This window comes from Choristoneura fumiferana, chromosome 26 (assembly GCF_025370935.1).
Source record: "Choristoneura fumiferana chromosome 26, NRCan_CFum_1, whole genome shotgun sequence".
In the NCBI taxonomy this organism is placed as follows: Eukaryota; Metazoa; Arthropoda; class Insecta; order Lepidoptera; family Tortricidae; genus Choristoneura; species Choristoneura fumiferana.
In genome coordinates, this window is record NC_133497.1 from 6,339,163 (window position 1) to 6,361,518 (window position 22,356).

At 36.4% G+C, this 22,356-nt stretch overlaps 4 protein-coding genes across 7 annotated transcripts in view; 2 read left to right on the forward strand and 2 right to left on the reverse strand.

Moving 5' to 3' along the window:
• Positions 1–480, reverse strand: part of LOC141442836 (serine hydrolase-like protein) — a 33,718-nt gene extending 33,238 nt beyond the window's left edge. Inside the window, exon 1 of the mRNA XM_074107968.1 lies at positions 416–480. Coding sequence (XP_073964069.1) covers positions 416–480 — 65 coding nt within the window. The remainder of the gene's footprint in view (positions 1–415) is intronic.
• The window catches only part of LOC141442844 (uncharacterized), a 43,851-nt gene that overhangs the window by 17,145 nt on the left and 4,350 nt on the right, over positions 1–22,356 (forward strand). The gene's annotated exons all lie outside the window — the stretch shown is intronic.
• Positions 478–22,356, reverse strand: part of LOC141442825 (transient receptor potential cation channel subfamily A member 1 homolog) — a 48,992-nt gene continuing 27,113 nt past the window's right edge. Inside the window, exons 4-7 of one of the 2 annotated variants that reach the window (XM_074107943.1) lie at positions 20,859–21,974; positions 20,217–20,468; positions 19,825–20,002; positions 478–563 (exon numbers count right to left, since the gene is read on the reverse strand). In XM_074107943.1, the coding sequence (XP_073964044.1) occupies positions 523–563; positions 19,825–20,002; positions 20,217–20,468; positions 20,859–21,974 (1,587 nt within the window). In that variant the 3' untranslated portion in view covers positions 478–522. Of the gene's footprint in view, positions 564–18,410; positions 20,003–20,216; positions 20,469–20,858; positions 21,975–22,356 lie in introns of those variants that run through there. The other variant, XM_074107942.1, reaches the window with a different exon arrangement.
• LOC141442842 (uncharacterized) lies at positions 4,749–12,122 on the forward strand. 3 transcript variants are annotated; one of them, XM_074107985.1, is made up of 4 exons: positions 4,749–4,911; positions 8,419–8,537; positions 11,018–11,111; positions 11,720–12,038. In XM_074107985.1, the coding sequence occupies exons 2-4, from the start codon at positions 8,524–8,526 to the stop codon at positions 11,834–11,836; spliced, it is 225 nt and encodes a 74-aa protein (XP_073964086.1). In that variant the 5' UTR covers positions 4,749–4,911; positions 8,419–8,523; the 3' UTR covers positions 11,837–12,038. The 3 variants fall into 3 exon arrangements, 2 of the variants coding, with proteins under 2 accessions (XP_073964086.1, XP_073964085.1); XM_074107984.1 differs by lacking the exon at positions 8,419–8,537 and having other exon boundaries at positions 11,720–12,122; XR_012452971.1 differs by lacking the exons at positions 4,749–4,911; positions 8,419–8,537 and adding an exon at positions 5,949–6,347.

Genomic DNA, 22,356 nt, shown 5'->3' on the forward strand with positions numbered 1-22,356 from the left:
AGTTAGAATTCCCCCGGTCACAGTTGATCGTCAACACCCCCCTTGGCCGGCAAAAAGGGTCAAGGGTGAGTTGGTTATAGCTATATTTAGTCATAAAAACTCGTGTAGTAAATGAGTGTAATAAAATGCCTACTTTTATAAAATAAATAAGTAAATAATAAATAAATATTAAATACATATTATTACGTAAATAAATGAGTCAAGGAAAAACTACGGTGGCGACCTCTAGAGTTCGTCCGTCATTCTGCTCAGAGATCCCTAATTGAGGAAAACGCCATCTAGCTTACACTGAGCTAACTAAAATGTCAGCGATCGCCTGTATGCATCGTGACAACACGCAGGCATACCTGCATAGTTAAAGGCTTCTCCAGTGGACCATAGTGTCTACTAATTATTAAAAAAAAACTAGTCTTACGGGTAGTAGCTGTCATAGCAGCTCGCGTAGCAGTGTCGGAACCAGATCTCGGGGTAGTCAGTCATGTGGTGCCAACCGGTAAAGATGGAGCCGTCTAAGTTCCCCAGCTAGGACACTCGACCCGGGAACACGGCGTTGTAGCAGCAGCCTTAAATGTAAACAAATTCTGATTTGGCATGCGTTCGTAGAACGTACTCGTAACAATTGTCGTAACTTGGACATGTCGGCACAGAATCATCCGGCCGTTGAAAATTACCATCCATCAAGAGCGCCATCTATAAAACTTTTTAATTACTCTCTCACTAGTTCCGCATTTATCCGCGATAAAAGAAATGGCGCTGGTGTCTATCGCAGTACAAACATAATTAGATCTTATTTATTTTATTTTGTTGACATTTTGAGGCTTTTGAACATGTTTTAATTTTAATTGATATTTTAAAGTTATTTACATCAATAATTAATAATCGTCTAGTCATATTAAACACATTAAAAGATAGTTGCTCAACAGGAAACTACTTCACGCCATGAAGTTCCCCCACGCCCCACATGCATGTCTGAGACTTGGTCAAACCATGAACTCATGACCAAGTTAGTTGCGTCAATTAAATGCCTAATAGAATGCAAACGCGTTCATTGCGTAACTTGGAGGCCACAGCGCAATGAAACAGCGGGTGCTACCTTCTACCAAGAATCACAACTAATGGAGCTTGCGCTGGACACAAAACTATGGATCAATCTCTCTAGTGTGGTCTCTCTCACTTTCATTTATGAGCCATCATGGAACAATTTGACAGTAAACGTTCTAGTGATATTGCATTGCATTGCAGCCTAGACGTGAAAGGTACAGAATGGCAGTGGCACACACACACACATTTAAAAATTTTAAAACGCTAAGTCCCCACGGGCCAAGGGACAAAGTCATATTCGGTGCCTAGACCCTGTATTTGGACGGCAGAAGGTACGTTTTGCTCAGTCTCGTCATAGGTGCTTTAAGTAGAACGCTTTTTTGGAAAAAATGACAGATATCACCTGCTGATGTATAAGTACAGTCGCTATCAGATATTTCGTAAATATCGATACATGAACTTGCACGTGCCGATATTTTTGACCACCTTGGCAAAACTTATTTACTTCCGTATCAACACCGTAGTCTTTTTTTAACCTTGCAAACAAATAACAGAGTCAATAACCTTAACGAAAACAGACGCTAACAACAACACACCGCTCTACCAGGAGTGATGTGTTGAGACAAATATTATGTCCAGCAGCCATACCAATCCATACTAATATTGCGAAAGTGTTTTTGTATGTTTGTCCGTCTTTTACGTCGAAACGGAGCGACGGATCGACGTGTTTTTGGCATATAGATTGTTTAAAGGCCAGAGAGTGACATAGGCTACTTTTTATCCCAGAAAAATGCACAGTTCCCGAGGGAACGGCACGCGATAACCGAATTCCACGCGGGCGAAACCTCGGGCGAAAGCTAGTATTATAAAATCAAAATCAAAATGTCTTTATTGCGGTTATGGGTAATAAAGTTGATAGACAGCAATACATAAAGAAGCGCCATATCCTGCCTGCTAGAGGCGTACAATATTTTTGCACACTACTTAAAATATAATAAGAATAAAATTAAAATAACACAATATGAACTATGAACTTGTCATTTGAATATAAGACAAAATATGTCAAATTCAGTAAAAACACATCAGAAAAATAAAATAATCGATGCGAAAGTGTGTGTTTGTATGTTTGTCCGTCTTTCACGTCGTAACGGAGCGACAGATCGACGTGATTTCTAGCATAAAGATAGTTTATGGGCCAGAGAGTGACATAGGCTACTTTTTATCCCGGAAAAATGCACAGTTCCCGAGGCAATAGCGCGTGATAACCGAATCCCACGCGGGCGAGGCCGCAGGCAAAAGCTAGTTACATTGACTATTTTGCTGAGCGTGAATAACAATGCTTATAAGTATCGATGCATACCTATTAAGTCTTCAAAAATTGGTATTGGTATATCATTATGATTTTCCTTGTTAATTAATGCGATGTCATTATGAAGTCTACCTACTGTGAAATGGTTTCTTGGTTTCCTGTGGTTGGTTGGTATCGTACCTACCGTCCCTTTCACTCTCGTATTAAATAATACCGGGTGTGGCCTGTAATACGAGCAAATCATGAAAACATATATCGTACTCGTCAAACTGAATAACACCAGTTCAGCGACTTTTAAAAATAATGGAGTCTTTAGATTTCCCTTTTTTCATACAAATTAAATACTGTTATCAATGAACCCCATCCTAGAACCCACCTGACGTCGCTTGTCTCACTAAAACGTCATTTTGCTTTGTACGTTGTTTCTTCGAATAAACTTTAGTGTATAAAAAAAACACCATTAATTAGGTTTTCTCAAAAATGTCCGTAAAAGTTGACATTATTCTTTACATATCAGAAGGTGAAGTGCATAGTTTATGGTCAGCGAAAAATTAAAAAGTTAAAAAGATTGCAGGCGCGCTAGCTCGACAATAATGAAATAGCGCGCCTGCAATCAGTCACAATATTTTTTTTAAGTTAAAAAGGCCATGGAAATGTTGGCACAAGTCGTATACAGCCAAGTCTAATGGGCGGTATCAGATATTTTGTTGGAACTCCGGACTTTTTCTATTGGGTCTGAAACAGCTTGTGGTGTTTTCGGTGGAAAAATACACCTGCAGTTTATTTTTAATGAAAAAAAGGCGGGAAAGCATAAGAAAAATATTGGAATAAAATTAAATGTTATAATATATTTTGAGAAAAAGTTTATTCTATTTCAGAATTATTCACCATTTTTGAGAAAAGCTTTATATTAGTGTCAGCTGGAATAGCATTGCTGGCTTCGTATTAGTCAGCCAGCAATTGCCTACTTCCAGGCCACGACAAAAATCTACTATTTAAAGTCGCCAAACCATAGAATAAATAATAGTACTACGCTGAACGAATGTTGTTCAGTTTGACGACTATGATTTATGTTTTAATTATTTGCTCGTAATACAGGCCACAACTGGCATAAGCGTCAGCGAGACGGCTAGATACGAAGTTCGAATTTTGCACTTCGTAACTTGTATAGGGCCTTCTGCCCGCGCTGACCTATTCTGTGCAGCAGTTAGTTAACATGCGTTTGCGCAACTAATGATCGACTTAGCGAAGGAGACGTGAAGTTGCACGAGTCGACCACCGGTTACAGAATACGGCTGTTATGCGGTGCTCGTAGAGTGGGGCCCGAGTCGATGAAATAGTCATTTAATTGTGGATTAAATTATCAGTACTTGGGCGACCGAGCTCCGCTCGGGCTAAAACTCGGTAACCAGTGTTTTCCCAGAGATAAGACTAAGCTAAAGCGACTTTTCATCCCTGAGAAGCCCTACATACCAAATTTCATCGAAATCGTGTTAGCCGTTTCTGAGATTCTGATTACACTCGTATATATATAAGAATTGCTCGTTTAAAGGTATTGTATGTAAACTCTTTATTGTACAAAATAAGTAACAAACACAATTGACAAACATTGAGTTATATGTAGTTACAATATATGAGATATGTGTATGTGTATGTGGTATTAGATATTAAGCTGTTGCACGCGACTCCCCTCGCGTAAAATTCGTTTATCAGATCGAGATTACGCGATTTTTAGTTCCAATAGTTCAGTAGGTAGTGCCACCAGAGTTGAGGTAACGCACACAAGAACAAATCATGTAATGACAACGGGATTTTGACATTAATTAATTCATTTAATTTATTCGCCTTTATGCAATCAGTTATTTTTGTAGCTGTGTGTGTAATCATTCATTCAACTCTCGAGGCGCACTACCTATACCTGTTGCGTCTAAATGAATATTTATTTAATAATCTTTAGAATAACTAATTAAAACTTCAATATGTACCTAACTAACATACGCTGTCAAGTACGTTGTTTTAACCCGACTGCCTGGAGTACAGTTATGTTTTTAATGTCGATTCACAAGATGGCACAAATGGATTGAATGAAAGTACCTCGGTGTTACCTATTTGCATACACTTCACAGAAACATGAAAATGTCATGTATCTGTCATTTTCCTACAAAAATGTCAGTGACATTACTTTCGTTCAATTAATTCGTGCCAGCTCTTGTGAATCAATATGTACCAATCACAAGCTCAATAGCAGCTCTATGTACTGAATTATGTTGCCATTACACACACGTATCTACGCGTAGTCGTATCTCAATATTGGTCAATTTTTCATTTTGTATCATACGGTTCTTATCGATATCGAGTAACGCACGTCACTAACAAGTAATCGTTGAACTCTGGCTATCTTTCGCTCAGTTTGTTTGTAAATATCTGCAGAACAACAACACGACGCTATACTGTATTTATTATCATAATAGTTTCAATTAAATAACAATTAGTGTGTACCGGAGTGAGTTAACGTCGTTATTGTCATTATTAGTTTTGAGCGATCATGGAAGGACGATATGGTAAGGATTATTTTTTGTTTATTTATCTTTATTTTAGAATTTAAAGTAGTTTTTTTATATGGATAAAGTTGGCCTAGAAAATTATCTCCATGTACACTCGAAGAAACTTAATTGAAGTACCAGTGTGTAGGGCCTTTATTCGAGTGTTTCATCCGCCCCAATTTTTGCGGTCACATTTTGTTACACAGTGTGTTACCGGCAGCCGGGCTTTTTAATGGAAGCTACGTAAAGTAACGTATTTCTGTAACTTTACCATGATATTAATTTAATTAATCAACTAAAATTCAGACTTCATTAACTTTACAAAAAAAATTGCCAGCAATGTACAGCAAAGTAAATTGGAGAAGTAAGTGGAAATGACAGCCGACAGATACTATGATTATTATCTCTCAATTTACTTTGCTGTACATTGCTGGCAATTATAATTTTGTTAGAAAGTTAACAACTAAAAGTCAGTTTTAGTTTAATAATAAATTAATGTCATGGTTAAGTTACAGAAATACGTTAAAAGTCAAAGTCAAAGTCATCAAATATCTTTATTCAATTTAGGCTATAATATGTGCTTACATATGAATGTCAAAAAAAATCTGCCACCGGTTCCGTAAAACCTCTGTTGAGAAGAATCCGGCAAGAAACTCAACGAGGTATATATTTTTTTAAACAGATTTACAACTTCCGTTAAAATAAAAGCCTGGCTGCTGGCAACACACTGTAAGATAGATGGGCTGTAGAATTTGACGACATTTTAGATTTTTTACACATCTACTAGATCAGGGATGGGGAAACTTTTTCCTTCGCGTGCCAATATATACTAACGAAATATATGGCGGGCCAAGTTGTTGCATTTTTGGCTATGTTATTTACTGAAACAAAAATATTGACATGTATTTTCTAAAACACTAATTTGGCCATTGCCAATAAGAATGAAATTTTGTAACAATACGAAATCTTCTCTTGATTTTCGTTTATCGCTTTGATTTTCGCTTATTTTCGAGTACTCGAGCACTCGGTAAAACCCTTTCGCCGGGAGCCTCTGATGTCTTTATTAACCCGGGTCCCGGCACACCCTTGTTTGGCAGGCGACCGGCTCCCGGCACGCTGTCAAAAACCCTTGAGTGGCAAGCGACCGGCTCCCGGTCGTTAGCGGGTGACGTATTTCACTAACAAATATAAACTGGTAGACCTATATCTCGCTTGCTTATTCTTGCAGAATGCGTTCATAAATAGACAAGGATGGCATTTATTAACGGCCGCGGCAACATTACGGAAGAAATTTCGTTCTTATCGTTTACTCAAGTTTCACTGTGTGGCCGCTGCCGTGCGCTGGTATTTTTGGAAACATCGTATTATACTATTATTTGATATTGAAAGACTATAAAGGGCTTTGTTTCGTAAATAAATTAATATTTTACGAAATAAATCAGTGTTTCCTACAGGTAATTGTTTTATTTTGTAATTATAGTTATTTAATACATGACTGAGAAAAATTTGGTTATCAGATATTTGATAATGAATAATGAAGTTCACAGAAATTGAAGGTCATTCATTGTTATTTAATAAGATATGCCATTTTATGCTAAACTATTACTGTAAGGCTTATCTATAAAATTAAAGTAGTTTTTTTTTGGTGATATTTTTAATAAAATTCGCGAATTCCAAAATTAATTCGTAGGTGTCACTGCAGTCAAGAAAGATTTTTTCAAAATGGCCGCGCCGCTTGACAGTAAATTTTAAATATGGCGCTGCCATTCCACAGGTTAAGATATTTTTTCGTTTGGTAGATATTTCAATATTTGCAAGTCAACCTGCTGAAATGTACCTACACAAAGAAATTGAAGACACTTTGTATAAATACAGTGGTATTTTTCACTATAACTAAAATAATGGCAACTAGTTATCATGTTTTTAATTACTAATTGCGTTTCCAACTATGACGTAAAACATTAACAACTTAATTAGTGCTGTTGAGCAAATTCCGAACTAAACGATGTTGCGTACTAATTATATCTGTCTGGTGCGAATACAGCGCCCACTCTCAGTTGTCCGTGTAAGTTTGTAATGCGGGTGTAGAATTAAATCATCATAATCTACAATAATGATTATTGCGAAGGTCATTGATTGTTTTGTTCTTGATCTTGAGTTTGTTTTGTTGTTGATTTGGCTTCTACGATAATAAGGCAGTCAAAGGTGACCGCTAGAGGCCTCATATTTATTAAAATACACCTAGTTTTTTTTATTTTAGTTAACTTAAGGAGACAATTTACAGTTCAAATGAAGTTAATTTCTCTAGGACATTAATGCCCACTGTTTAAGTTAAGATAGTTAATTATTAGCAGTCAAACAGGGTAATTAATTTACAACGTTTATTCAAAGTTCGTAACTAATCTGTTTTTAATTCACACATATTTAGAAAAAGATAGTTAAATATGTGTTTTTATATATATAATATTCCTATTCCTTATGTGTCACTTCAATGTGGCTTTGACAAGTTAGATTATTTTACAATTTAACTATGTACGAGTATTAACAATGAACGTGAAGCTAATAAATAAATAAAAAGTATGTTAGTCCCCAATTTTTTTTTTTACGAAAAAGTTAATTATCGATGAACTGAGCCGTCTGCCGAAGTTAACGGAAATAAAAATAAAAACACGGTGTATAATATAACGTAGGTGTAGCAATGTAGGTAAAGTAGACGACTATAGGTCCACTCCTGCTGACTCGTGCTGAGGATAAGATAGAGACAGGACAGATGGTTATACCCTATAAGGGTTCCGTTTTTTGGCAACTAAGATACGGAACCCTCAACATATCGCATGAAGTTTTAATATTTTTTATATAGTTTATATTTCTAGCTGTTGAACAATTAAATTATTAGTATGCCGCGGGAACGATTCAATTTTACGTAATAAAACAATGAAATTAACTATGTCCTTATCTTATCAGAATGTTAAACTGTCTCCATACCAAATTTCATCATGATCGGCTGATTTAAACTGTGAAAGCATATTAAACAAACTCATATTCGCATTTATTCTAATTTATTTTTCAACATTACATAATAGGCTTACAGTAATAAAGGACAAAACGCTTATCACATTAATGGACATATTGGTTAATATTGGTATTATTGGTTAGGATTCAAGGGTTAAATTAAGTATTGCAAAAAAAAACATCGCAAGTTATTTTGTCGCATACCTATTACATCTATGTACTTAGATGATGTTGCGATCCAGTACCACTACCATGAGTTTACAGTGACCGTACTCGATAGCGACGGCGTAAATTATTTGTAGAGGCGCTGTACAATTCTCCATACAAATAATTTACGCCGTCGCTATCGAGTACGGTCACTGTAAACTCATGGTAGTGGTACTGGTCACCTTTGGCGTCAACTACCTGACTACCTGGGGACCCATGTGAGATCACGTTAGAAAAAATACTTACCATTCTGAATTGATAGTTATATAGCTGAATACAATATTGTACTGATTTTTTTCTTTTTAGGGTCCGTAGCCTAAATGGAAAAACGGAACAGTTATAGTTTCGTCATGTCTGTCTGTCTGTCCGTCTGTCCATTCTCGGCTTTGCTCCGAGACTATCAATGCTAGAATGCAGACAAAATGGTAGGAAAAAATTTAGAAAAAGTTTTTTCTCGACTAACCCTTTTTTCGGTTCAGTGATATGTTTGCGAAATATTCAACTTTATAATTAAAATTTTCATCAAAATCGGGTCGCCTCCTCCTCCTCTAAAATCTAAACTAATAATGGTTTATTTCCAGAACAATACAGGTCCAACTATAAAATAGGTATATTATGTACAATAAAATTAAATAAACTAAAATTATATTAAATCTAAAAATGGACCCTGCGGCATGGTACAAAGATGCTGGCAGCATTCCCCGCTGGATCGCAAGACTGATGCGTTGAGCGAGGAAACTGCCAGCTCTTCGGTCTTCCTGTGGGTATCTCTGAGTCTCTTTGATAGATCTTTGAAGAGACAGAGCGCAGGGCCCAAGACCAAGGGTCTTACACCGAAGGACAAATTAATGCATTGGTTAATACGATTCAAAGGTTAAATTTAAATTTGCAAAAAAAAAAACATCGCAAGTATTTTGTCGCATACCTATTACATCTATGTACTTAGATGATGTTGCGATCCAGTACCACTACCATGAGTTTACAGTGACCGTACTCGATAGCGACGGCGTAAATTATGTAGAGGCGCTGTACAATTCTCCATACAAATAATTTACGTCCATAACTCCACGGTAAATCATGGTATTGGTACTGTCACTTTGGCGTCAACTACTGACTACCTGGGGACCCATTTGAGATCTTAAAAAAAAATACTTACCATTGAATTGTAGTTATATAGCTGAATACATATTGTACTGATTTTTTCTTTTTAGGGTCCGTAGCCTAAATGGAAAAACGGAACAGTTATAGTTTCATCATGTCTGTCTGTCTGTCCGTCTGTCCATTCGCGGCTTTGCTCCGAGACTATCAATGCTAGAATGCAGACAAAAGGAAAAGGCGTAAAAAATTTTTTCTGTCTCGGGTATTCGGTTTTTAGGTATGTTTGCGAAATATTTTTATAATTAAAATTTTCATCAAAATCGGGTCGCCTCCTCCTCCTCTAAAATCTAAACTATTCATTGAAAAAAAATATTGAAAAATTCACGATGGTAGTAAATATCAAATTTACAAGGAAAACTATAACAGCTAAGTTTGCTTGAGAATTATTAGTAGTTTAAGAGTAAATAGCAGCCTAAGGTATAAAATATACCTAAACTTGGAAGATTCCATACAAAATACGAAAGTCTTAGAAAAATAATTACTTGTTTTTTTTGTAATGGCTTTGGAACCCCACCTTGGGCGTGTCCGACGTGCTCTTGGCCGGTTTTTTAAATTAAATCTTTTTGATGTCGTCAAAACCAGCCAGATACAAACAGCTAGTACAACCAAAGAAATTTTGTTACAAGTTTACCTAAATACGAAAAGAATTTTCCCCAACGTATCAATCATCATTAGAGTTCTAATTTACTACTAGTTAATTACATCGTCTCGTATTTCCAATATAGCATGTCATTTTAACACATGCCAGTGGCATTTCTGTAGAAATGTGTTATTCTTTAAGGTCCCCTCGGACAGTCTAGGGTTAACAGTAAATTAAGTCTTAAGGGCGTTACGTAAAGTACGATCAAGCAGTGCCGGCTCTAGACCTTGATCAAGGCAGAGCGAGATTGTTTACACCGAGTCCGCGCCTTTCAAAAGGCGCTATCATAATTTTATTTTGCACTGGAAACTGGAAAATGGTTCTACTTGTTATCTGGTGCCTCTTGCTATCTGGTGCCCCTTGCTATCTGGTGCCCCTTGCTATCTGGTGCCCCTTGCTATCTGGTGCCCCTTGCTATCTGGTGCCCCTGGTGCCCTTGCTATCTGGTGCCCCTTGCTATCTGGTGCCCCTTGCTATCTGGTGCCCCTTGCTATCTGGTGCCCCTTGCTATCTGGTGCCCCTTTGCCATCTGGCGCCCAGAGCGACCGTTTCTCTTGCTCTATCCCAGGACCGGCGTTGCAAACGAGAAGCCCAAAGACGTAAACTGAGGGGTTCCTGAGTCAAGCTTCGTAAAGGAAAAAAACTGATATTTTATAGATTATAAAATATAACTTGCTTAAAAAATTACTAAAAAAGAGTGTCTGTATAACTATATATAAAAAAAAAAAAATCGTAAAATGTGTTGCTAAGCGCAAAACTCGAGAATGGTTGGACCGATTTCGCTAATTCTTTTTTTGTTGTGTTTGTTATTGTCAGGAGGTTTTTATGAAAGAAAATTTGGAAAATAACAACGGGGGCGAAGCCGCGGGCAACAGCTAGTACCTAATAGATGTATGTACTTTGGTTCGGTTGCCTTTCCCAAAGCAAATAAAAATAAAACGAAGGCGGCGCGGCAAACAGCCACGACGGATTATAAATTAAATAATTAATTGTAAAATTAAAATTTACAGCGAATTAAAGTTAAATTGCAATAAAATTCCTGTTTAAACGAAGTTTAAAGAAAAAATAATAATTTGAAGTACCTATACTTATTTCTTTTTATTACAGGTTTGGATACATCAGAATACTCAACCGGCTTGGAAGAAATGTACTCGGACTTCGACCAGTGGATATGCAAATTCAATGCCAGACTGACATCACGGTAAAAAACTATACTTATTTACAAGTACTTATGAATAGGTAACAGCACATGGGCATGTAAACTATACTTCGTTTTTTTTAGCATTAGAAAGAAAGGTAAGCAATCTTGACGCGTCTTTTTATTGAAAAACACTTTTGAAAAAGAAGTCACAGCAAATAGTAACAATTAGCAAGGTCATTATGATCATTTACATTATTATGGTATTATAAGTAATAGTTACTGTTTCTTTAAACGTTGTTCAATAAAATGACGAGTCAGATTGTTTACCCTATTTCTAATCCTAAAAAAAAACGAAGTACCATAGTTTGTTATTCTCAGTGGTACAACACCTGCATTCAAATCTGCGTGCAAAAGTATCTGACGCGCACGTCCTACCCACCCCAGAAACTCATAACTTCTACGCGGAGTCGCGAGCAACATCTAGTTATAATATAATAATGCGACCACATAAATGTATACAAATATTCGATCTTGCAAAATTTATTTTGTGGTAGCGTATTTAAATTCGCGGGGCTTGGAAAAGGGTTTACTCCCAGCTTACCCAATGCAAAATGACTCTTGGTATAAGCTAGACTTAATGAATTTAATGCTAACCTTTACTTTTCCAGGTTATCCACCGATTCAACTTGCACAGAAGCAGTCAGCACAATAAAACAGCACAAGAGCTCAACAAGAACACAGCAAATCATAGCACAAGATGGCACAGAAAATATACCGCGTTCTGAAGTTACAGTACCGCTGCAGGAAATATTTGTCAATGGGTTACTCGTTCTGCACAAGATTAGGAAAGACCCATTCACCAAAATGACAAATTTTCTTAATATGTTTAAAACAAGTGACGATTTCACAAGCTATGACTACGTTCTGTGGACACTTGTAGGCGAAAATGGGAGAAAGAGCTTTCACAAATACATACGATCGAAAATTTGACAAGAGTTTTTTTTGCAGCCTTTTAAGTATAGGTACTTTATTCAAGGAAAAATCGAAGGTAGTGTTATATATTATACGATAGGAAAAGCCGGTAGTATATCTATATATATATATATATATATATATATATAACTTGACTCACTGGGTTATATATCAACGCACAGCCCAAACCGCTGGGCCTAGAAACTTGAAATTTGGTACAGGTGTTCCTTTCATGATGTAAGTGAGCACTAAGAAAGGATTTTTAGAAATTCATCTCCTAAGTTTTCGATTACATTTAATAATTATCGGTGTAGGTGAAATGGATAAAATTCCCCTCTAAAGGGGTACATTTGTATGGAAATTTTCTCATTTCTGAACTTAGCAGTATAAAAATTGTTATATAGGGTCCTGATTACAAATAAAAATGATCAGTGTAGGCAAAGATAAAGAAAGAAGAAGTAGCTTACTACTTTTTAGGGGGGAGTTTCTTTGAGTCTTCCTTATTTCTAGACTTAAAAATATGACTGGTCACAATTTAAAATGATTCGTATGGTGTTCAATGGGGGAGGGGGTTTTTACCCGACTGCCCGAAGGAGGGTTATGTTTTTCGATCGTATGTATCTATGTATGTATGTATGTAAGTATGTATGTACGTATGTGGGTATGTATGTCCATTTCTTTGGTCCTCGCTGCAGCCTAAACGGCTGGACGGATTGTAACATATGAGGTATCATTGGATTCGTCATAACTGTCGGAGTGACATAGGGCATATAATATTTCAATATGGCGTCTGCGAAAAAAAAATATGGCGAGGGATAAAAAAATATATTTTATATTGTAACAATATGGGAATCAAATTAAAGCTAATAATTAGCCCATTCTTAATAAGTATGTATATATGGGTTATAATACTTTTAATCTACTATTTTCACAGAAATATCAAAAAAGTATAAAATAAAAAACATTAAATTTAAAAAATCTTAAAACCCGACTGCCTCAAAAACTAAAAGGAAGAAAATAAGTCTAGTGGTCTAGAACTCTGTCAAGAAGCTCATTTAAGGTTCAACAGTCGGGACCCATTCAAATCGTAACCAGCTCAAAAAATCTTGGTAATGGGTCCCGACTGTTGAACCTTAAATGAGCTTCTTGACAGAGTTCTAGACCACTATACTTATTTTCTTCCTTTTAGTTTTTAAGGCAGTCGGGTTTTTTGATTTTTTAAATTTAATGTTTTTTATTAGTTAAGTAGCTAATTTAAAGTTCAACAGTCGGGACCCGTTACTAAGAGTTTTTGAGCGTCACGATTTAAATGGGTCCCGCCTGTTGAACTTTAAATTAGCTAGGTACTTAACAGAGTTCTAGACCACTAGGCTTATTTTCATCCTTTTAGTTTTGGCAGTCGGGTTATTTTTTATTTTTTTATTTAATGTTTTATTTATACAACATGTTCAACTAAAATGTGGAAATTAAATTGATATTTAAAATGATGTGTGAAATAAATTTGCTAATAAGTATTCAGTAGGTACCTAACTTAAAGATTACTCATCGGATAGCGCATAATAAAATCCATAATATTAAGGAAGCGTAAATTTTGTGTTTCATCCAAATCCGTTCCGCCGTTTCAGCGTGAAGAAGTAACAAACATACGCACTCAGTCACAAACTTTCACATTTACTTATAATATTAAGTAGGATAAAAAGTACCTATCCCATTGTTTTAAGAGCATGAGAAGTGAAAAATAGATTAAACTCATATTCATGTAAAGGTCTCAGTTTTCAGGAATATTCAGGCAGCGTAGCTCTTAAACGTAGCTCTTGATTTTCTTCGTGAAAGCGAGTTAACGTGCGGTTTTTACCTATGTTTTATTAAAATCAATTAGGCCGCTTTTGAGACATTGAACTTTGAAATAGGGTGACGACACCAATTACGAGTAAGGACGTGTTCAGCACAGTAGTACCTACCCAGTAATGGACAAAAAGGATCCAACGCCTTATTGGCTCTGTGCACGACATCCGCGCCACCTAGCGTCCACAACTTTTTTGGCTCTGATGCTCTGACGTTTCATAATCATAATCATAATATATTTATTGTGATAACGGGTACAAAATATAGTTATATTGATAATTCAGAACATGACCGTAATCTACCACATGCATGGTGTACAATATTTATGTTTTTATTTTCTTAGTGTATATTAAGAGTTGCAATAGCTATCGAATATCATATGTCAAAAAAATTAAATACAAGGAAAAATATACTATGTCAGTTTCTTAATAATTAACAATGTCAAAAATAACATTATATTATATTAATTATATTAAATGTACCTATTGTATTAAAGTTATTGAAAACACAATCACATTATTTTTTTTATTGACGCTGCAGTTGAAAAACTCCTTCATGGAGTAAAAACAATTATTTAGAAGCCATTCATTTTACTTGGACTTAAACTTGTTGCCCTGCATTTCTTTTATGTCATCCAGCAGGCATTATATACTCTTATGCACATATTATAAGCATTTCTTTTATAAATATCCGTGTGACCTGGTGGTTGATATAAAAGATTTTTATACTGTGCTCTGAGTGTTTTACCCTTAATTTGCAAACGCGTTTTGAAATACTGTGGGTGTTCTCTGACAAAGACAAACTTTGCGTATGTACATACATGCTAAAGGCAAGATTTTAAGTTCGTTTTGAAATTTCATCGCGACATTGTGACAAAAATCAAACCTATTGGCTCTGTGCACGACATCAGCGCCACCTAGCGTCCGCAACTTTATTGGCTCTGAGGCTCTGACGTTTTGAAATTTCATTGCGACATTGTGACAAAAATCAAACCTATAACGTATTAATTTATAATACAAAATTACTGTGATACCGTGATTTGGGTGGACAAAAGGTTGTGAATTCATTTTTGGTCATTAAAATTAAATGAGGTAAGTAAAATTTATTCAAGAAGTTTGTTTTATTTTCGTTGTCAGGGTTTGTTTACTTCATGTTTAGTTGTACTTTTACTGTAAAACGAAAAGATAAAGCTATCTTATTGGTTTCTTTGAATAATAGTAAAATTATATAATTGTTCTTATATCGCTAGTAATAAATTAAATATCGTTTTCAGATCAAAATGAGTATCATTTTGAAGACCGGTTTTGTGAGTATCACTCAATATAAAATTTCAACCACAAACCGTTTCATAAGGAACATTGTTGCTGGACATGTCCGAGATGTAGAGCAAAACAGGCATAGTGTTCAATAATTCAAGCTCGCATCATAACACAAACATCTATTAGTAAAATTAGGTAGTTTAAAGTCTATACAAATTGCTTTCTTAATGACAGATTCATATGAGTAGGTATGACAGATGACAGAGCCTACATTATTTCTTCTTTTGGCCACTATGAAAGAAAAAAAGAAAGAAAGAAAGAAAAAAGTCCAGATTATTACATAACATGTTGTCACCGAATTTACATTATACTAAATTTCGACTATCTAAATCGGAAGCAGAAACTGGTCGAAAAAAATGCGAATTTCTAGGACATAATTTGAATTGAAGTGAATTGATAGCTTGTTAAACAAACCTATATTCCTAAGTTAATTGAGTTTTGTTTCCGATACAACAATTCATAACAACAATATTGCCGAAAAATATGCAGAGAGCGTTTAATTTGCAAAATAGTTATCGTCGGGTTCGGCTTCAAACGCAGAATAATTTCATAAAGTGGCCTTTGATGTGCGCATTATGGCGGGACACACGCGCCTGCGCGATGTCCAACACGCTCGCCGACTTGTTCGACACGACTCGTTGGGCGTTACGTCTTTACCACCTAAATTCTATCCTATTAATATTATAAGTGCGCTATAAATGCGAAAATTTGTGAGCGAGTGAGTTAGTGAGTGAGTGAGTATGTTTATTACTCCTTCACGCTGAAACGGCCAGACGGATTAGGATGAAATTTAGTATGTAGATAGCTGGACATGTGGAATAAAACATAGGCTACTTTTTATTCCAATATTCCCACGGGATAGGGATAAAATCTCGAAACAACAACCGCTGGACTTACGAGTCATGAAATATGACATGATTGTTTTTAATGTAACGTCAATGAAGCCGCGGGTACACACTAGTTAATAATAGATCTGTTTGGATTCCGATTCTCGCTTGCGATTTTTTTGTATAATTGATAAAAGAAAAAATAACTGTCAGATAACTGGTAGATTATTTGATTTATTGATCGATTGGATTTCATTACTTACCTGTCATTGGTCATCGTTCATCCACCATTACCTCTCATCTTTCGTTTTCTAGATTTTTTTTACCGTACAACGGCAAAAACTACTAGACACTGGCAAAATTGTCCTCCAATGGACAGAGCCATATTTTTTTAAAGAAACAACAAGCAAACTTTGATCGATTGATATTTTTGAAAATGTAACTGACGGACTAATTGTGTGTTTTTAGGAATCTAGCCTATTGTAATAATTGAGATATATACGTATAAGTCATAAAATGATATTGCATTTCTATTAAAAAAATATGTACATCTCGTTAAGTTTTTGACGGGTTCAACAGATATTTTTTCGAATCGGTGGTGGATTTTTTGACATACATAAGTGGTTGTTGTAGTCTAAATCGAATAAAGATATTTAGACTATGTATGACTTTGAACTAAAGTGGCATGAAGCAGCGGTTACCAAACGTTTTTGATGACGGAACGCTTTTCGAAAACTAAATTTTTGCCGGAGCTCTTAAGTACTCAAAAACTGGTTTGATTACTTATTAAGAAATAATAATAATCTATTATCAGATGAGATGATGAGATGTTCATGATATTTGAGTCAAGTAAATGCACATTAACATTTTAGTTCAATAGAAGAAAATCATGGAAAAAGTTTGTGCAGCATCCAGCAATGATAGTCCCATGATATCATCATCGCAATTTACTCAAGCAAAAACACTTAAGATTCTATATTGTACTTGTACCTATGTTAGAAGTAAACTGGAATTCATATGCTTCACAAATTTGGAACCCCTGTTATAAAACATAATTATGTTGACCGAATCGAACGTGTTCAGATGAATTTTATTAAATACCTATGCTTTAAAGTTAAATGTCCCTATAAGTCGTCCGATTACATCGAAATGTGTAAAAAACACCATCTCATTGCTTTGCATCAGCGCCGTGATATAGCCGATAGTATTTCTAAGTATCATCAATGGTAGCATTGATTATCCGGAACTGCTTCGGAAATTGTCTTAATACGCCCACACGAATAATAAGATTTAATACTCCTATTTTTATTAAATTCACATCAACTAGGTCAGGCGAAATATCTTTCTCAAACGCGCCAGCGGTAATTTAAATAATTTGATGAAAGAGATGGACATTGACATAAAATTTAACTGCAACATTCCTTCCATGAGGCGAAGATTGGCGACCAGATTCTTTGATTGAGCGCACCGTTGGTATAAGCCTTAAGTCTTGGTATACTCTCTCTCTGGGTAGTGCAGTGCTAACCTAATTTAAATTTTAATATAACATGCGGCACTGTCGTATTTAACTTTGTCGTATATTTATTTAAAGGAAATAAGTACTATGTGTTAATACTATGCGTTGAGGAGTGTAATAATTCCATTTAAAATTCTGTGGTATTTTGTTTCGCATGTTATGTCGTTTGATATGGCACGCGGATGGGGTAATGGGAGGGTTCAAGTTAAAAGCTTAAACATGTAAACCATAACTGTGTTGCTATTCCTACTACATATATTGTGTTTAAAGCTGTTGGTTCTTCTTTTCACAAGCACACGTACACAAATAAAGGTAAATACCCAGTGCATCCAGCAAGCTGGACGAACTGAGCTCCCGTGTGTGTAGTATTAATAAAAATGCTCAATAAAGCAGGAATACCGCGGTGGTTGTTAGTAAAGGTAAACTTTTTATTACGCTGAGTCGCTGCCGCATTCTGCCGCATCGGGTTTGATGCGATGTCGCATGCCACAAAGCAAGACTGCGTTGCCAGTATAGCAACGTTATGCCGCGTCACAGACGATTGACCGAGTGAGCGCAGCCGATGACCAATAACGGTCAAGGGTCACCGACGATGCTGGCTGGAAATCAGCGCTGGGGTGGTTTTAATGATATATATGTCGGCAGCCGATCGTTAAATTCGCCAGATCACAAAATTCCTAGGCATATCGTGAAATGGCACCATTTCATGATATGCCTAAAAGTTGACCAGGCATATCACGATGTGCCTGAAAAACAATACGGCAGATCGATTAGAGCAACGCATTCATCAATATTCCTAGCGTATAACGCCCAAAAGCGTAACTTTTATTGTAGTAAGTAATGTAGGTATATACATAGATGAAAATCGTGATCCGTCCCTTTGGTTTTATTTTCAGATTTTCTTTCGCAAAACTACGCCCATTATGCTTCCACCGCATCTTTGCTCGAGGTAATTTGTTTTTGTTTTTGAAAGAGAGAAAGAAAATTCATTTATTTACAACAACACAAGACAACAATATTATTTATTATTACAAATGGACAACACGATAGATAGAGTGTGTCATTACGGCCGCGAATCGGTCACTGGTTCGTTGACACTCGGACCGCCACTTCAAACTTATAACAACGTAAGATTAAGTCATTTGGGGTTATTGTGCTTTTAAACTGTTGTCGTAAACAATTTTTAAAAATAACCAGGCTTTACTTATGAAGAATGCGATTCGCAGACGTCTTTAAAGGGACTATAAGTTAGGTAAAACTTATAAAACACTTAATAAAATGACTTGTTGTATGTACCTATGTAGTAGTGACGTGTCCGTATTGTAAAGTCGACGTTCGATATTCGAAAAATGACTACAGTCCCATATCAATTATTCTGTGCACTACTACATATTCAACAGGTTATCTGCTTAAGTTTTTTACCTATATATATATAGATTGTAAGTTGCTTATGTATTTAGATTACAGTGTTCCCACTTCCTTCATATCTTATTTGATGGCACAAAACTCTGCATTATTCATAATCCTAACTAAATCTAATAAACTAGTTAACTATTAATAAAAGTATTATTTCGTTTGACTTTTCAACAAATTGTCCATCTTTATGTTCAAATTCTCGACGGCGCGTTTTATCTCATTATTTTCATGCGACGTCATTGCTACTTGGTTGACCAACGATTTTATCTGTTCATTCTGTAGTTTGATCATTTCGTGAAGGCATGTTGAGTTACCCTTTTGTTGACTTCCCTCGGCAGTGTCGTCTATGGCGACCTGCTTGTCTACTATGGCATCGTACAACGCGTCGATTTTGCAGTTACTGATGTTGTTGACAATATCACTATGCTTCTTGACCCGTTGGTCATTTTTGCTGGCAGCTTCCACGATTGCTTTATACAGAGTCGCCGAACGGATCTTGATTGATGACGGCTTCTTCTCGAGTTCTGTTGACGACTTCTTTTCATGTTTTGATGACTTTTTTTCAAGTTTCATCTTAGTGCCGTATTGGACTTCCCATATCGATTGTTTCCTCGTTATAGTAGACATACTCAGAGGATATCTTTTGTTTCCAAACGTATTTTTGAACCATCTGGAGGTCGGAGTACTAAACACCCCATCGTAGATTAAAGAGTCTAAAGTGCTCAGTAGTTCTACTTGCTTCTCGAGACGTTTGATATTGCCAGTTTGATTTAGCTCATTAATATCACTGACAGCTAAACCTATCATAAAATTCATCAAAACTATAGCCACAAAGATCACAAACATCAGGAACAAGATTCGAACGAACGTTGACGTACCTCGAAGTTCTTCGACGTGGTCTTCGCCGAAAAGGCCTTCGTAGTCGAACTCCGAAGACATCATGACTAGAGTCTTGACAAACGCGGCGAAGGGGCCGTCGAAGGGGGGTGCTGATCGGTACTGGATCATGAAGCAGATGGAGAAAGCGATAACTAGGAATATAGCCGTCACGAGTATCTGGAAACCAATGAAATCAATCAATGTTTATATAGAGTCTCCATCTCTAAAACCCGGTTTATCTACATGAAAAGTCGTGAAAATTGCATTAAATGGCGAGGCCTTAAAAATAACGAGTTCGTAGTGATGAAACGAGCGCCGCAAAGTAATGCAACTTGCACGATTTTTCTTGCAGATATAAAATCGGCTTAATAATTGCTTTCAATAGCCTTACCTTTAGTATTTCGATTGCAACTTTTCCGAACATAAAGATATAAAATCCGTAGCGTGGGACGTGGGAGATTAAGAACATGGCTTGCACCCAGACGAGCAGAATCGCTGCGCAGGCGACGTGGCGTGGCCAGGGCCCCGGCGCCAGCGCAGCCAGGGGCGGAGTGCTCGCGCAGAGCACCAGCCCGCACAGCTTCACCCAGGACTCCCAGCTACCGAAGTAACGTTGCCTTTTCAGGTATATAAAAAAGCCTTCCTGAAACAGATATTGAATCAACATTAGGAAGGTATCCTGTTATAAGTATTTTTTATAATAATTTTGGGCAACAGAAAATCAATACAAGATTTGTTATCAAATAACATCAAAAGACTGTATTTTGATTTTTTTCCTTCTTTAAATCATTATCTTGTTCAACACATAAAACTATAATTAGTGTTTCCATTGTAACAGTTACGGTGGAGGCCGTGCTCGACGTTAGCTGGCACAACCCCTTCCAGATTTGAGGAGTTCCTTTTTTTTGTCTCTAACGAGGCTTTAGCACACCAAATGTAACTATGTCAGCCTAGAGTAGAGTTCCATATTGAAACGAGCTTTATATGGCTACGAAATTTAGATTGAATCGTCCATTTGGTCTACCAGTCTTACCTGTATCAATAATATTAATGTTGAGGTGTATATCAATGCAATCAGCAGCCAGTACACTCCTGCGTGGAGCCCGTAGCCAGGAGTCTCTCCAGTCGCCGGATCAAACTGCCCTACGGTGCTGAAGTTCATAGCGGTGGAAGTTATGCTGCTACTGTTCATGAGGTCTTCATAGTAAAAAATGCTTATCAAGAAAATATTAACCGAAGCCAGGAATATTGTGTAGACTAAGATCATAGCATAAAAGAGTGGCAAGAAATTTATCCATTTCAAGTACAAGAGGCTCTCAATCAGAGGATGTATCAGGACTTTGCTTTGGCCGCAGCCCACAAATTCATCCAAGACCTTCATGTGACTCATGTCATCTTCACCATTCGTGAGCACTCGATAGTTGATATTAATCTCGAAATCTACATCGTTGTTCTTTAATGATTTCCTGCATATAAACTCGTTAAAAACTTGATAGAAAAAATTCGAAGCATCATAAAAATTATTCGAAATCAATTCTAGGATAGTCACATCTTTTTTGTTCTTGGTCGATAACACGGCGCCTTTTCGAAGCAACAGCGTTGCTAGACCCCTGTTGTTGTGCCTGGCTGCTGCGTGCAAAGGGGTGTCTTCTTGCTTATTCACCGCAAACACTGCTTCGGGATTGCTATCAATAATAACCTCAGCTATTGCGTTGCTTCCTTTAATTGCAACAAAATGAAGTGGAGTGTGTTCTTCATGCACGGTTTTCACCGTCGCATTTTTGAATTTTTCTAGAAGTAATTTTACCGATTCTAGATTTCTATTGCAAACAGCTACGTGAATTGGAGCTAGGCCCTTACTATCGTACGTGCTTTGAACACTTGTATTGTCCAATAAGTACTTCAAGATTTTTGGATCATGTACAGCTTTGTGCAGCGCTGATTCGTTATTATCTGTCACTCTGTCCGGTGTCGCTCCTGTTTCTAAAAGAGCTTCAATAGCTGGCAGGTTACTCTTCGATATAGCAGTTCCAAGCGCAGTATCGCCCCGCTCATTGAAATAGTCCAAGACTCCATTGCGCTTTGCGTCATTCAAGGCATTTTTAAACGTGTCCAAGTCACCGCTCTCCATTGCGATTTCGATTGGTGACTGAAATTATTTAAGTGCAAATTAAAATATAATCCTGCCACAGATAATGATACTGCGGTAAAAAAACTACTCATTTGTACCGCAGTATCAATATTTTATAAAATTCGAAAACAAGTTGCCAATAGCTATTAAATCAGAGGAAGACGCAATATATCGAAAGAGGTTAAAGTCGCTCCTAATAAAAAAATGCTACTATAGTTTTAGCGAATTTTTAGACGACACAGACACTTAGAAAAACGTAAATTTATGGTAGGTAATAAATTACTATTTAATTTTATTTCAACTATTTGACATTATCTAATTGAATTTGCTTGTGCTTTATGGTATAATTATAAATTATTATGGCTGGACATTGATTTGTTAATATTTTACTTTTAATTTA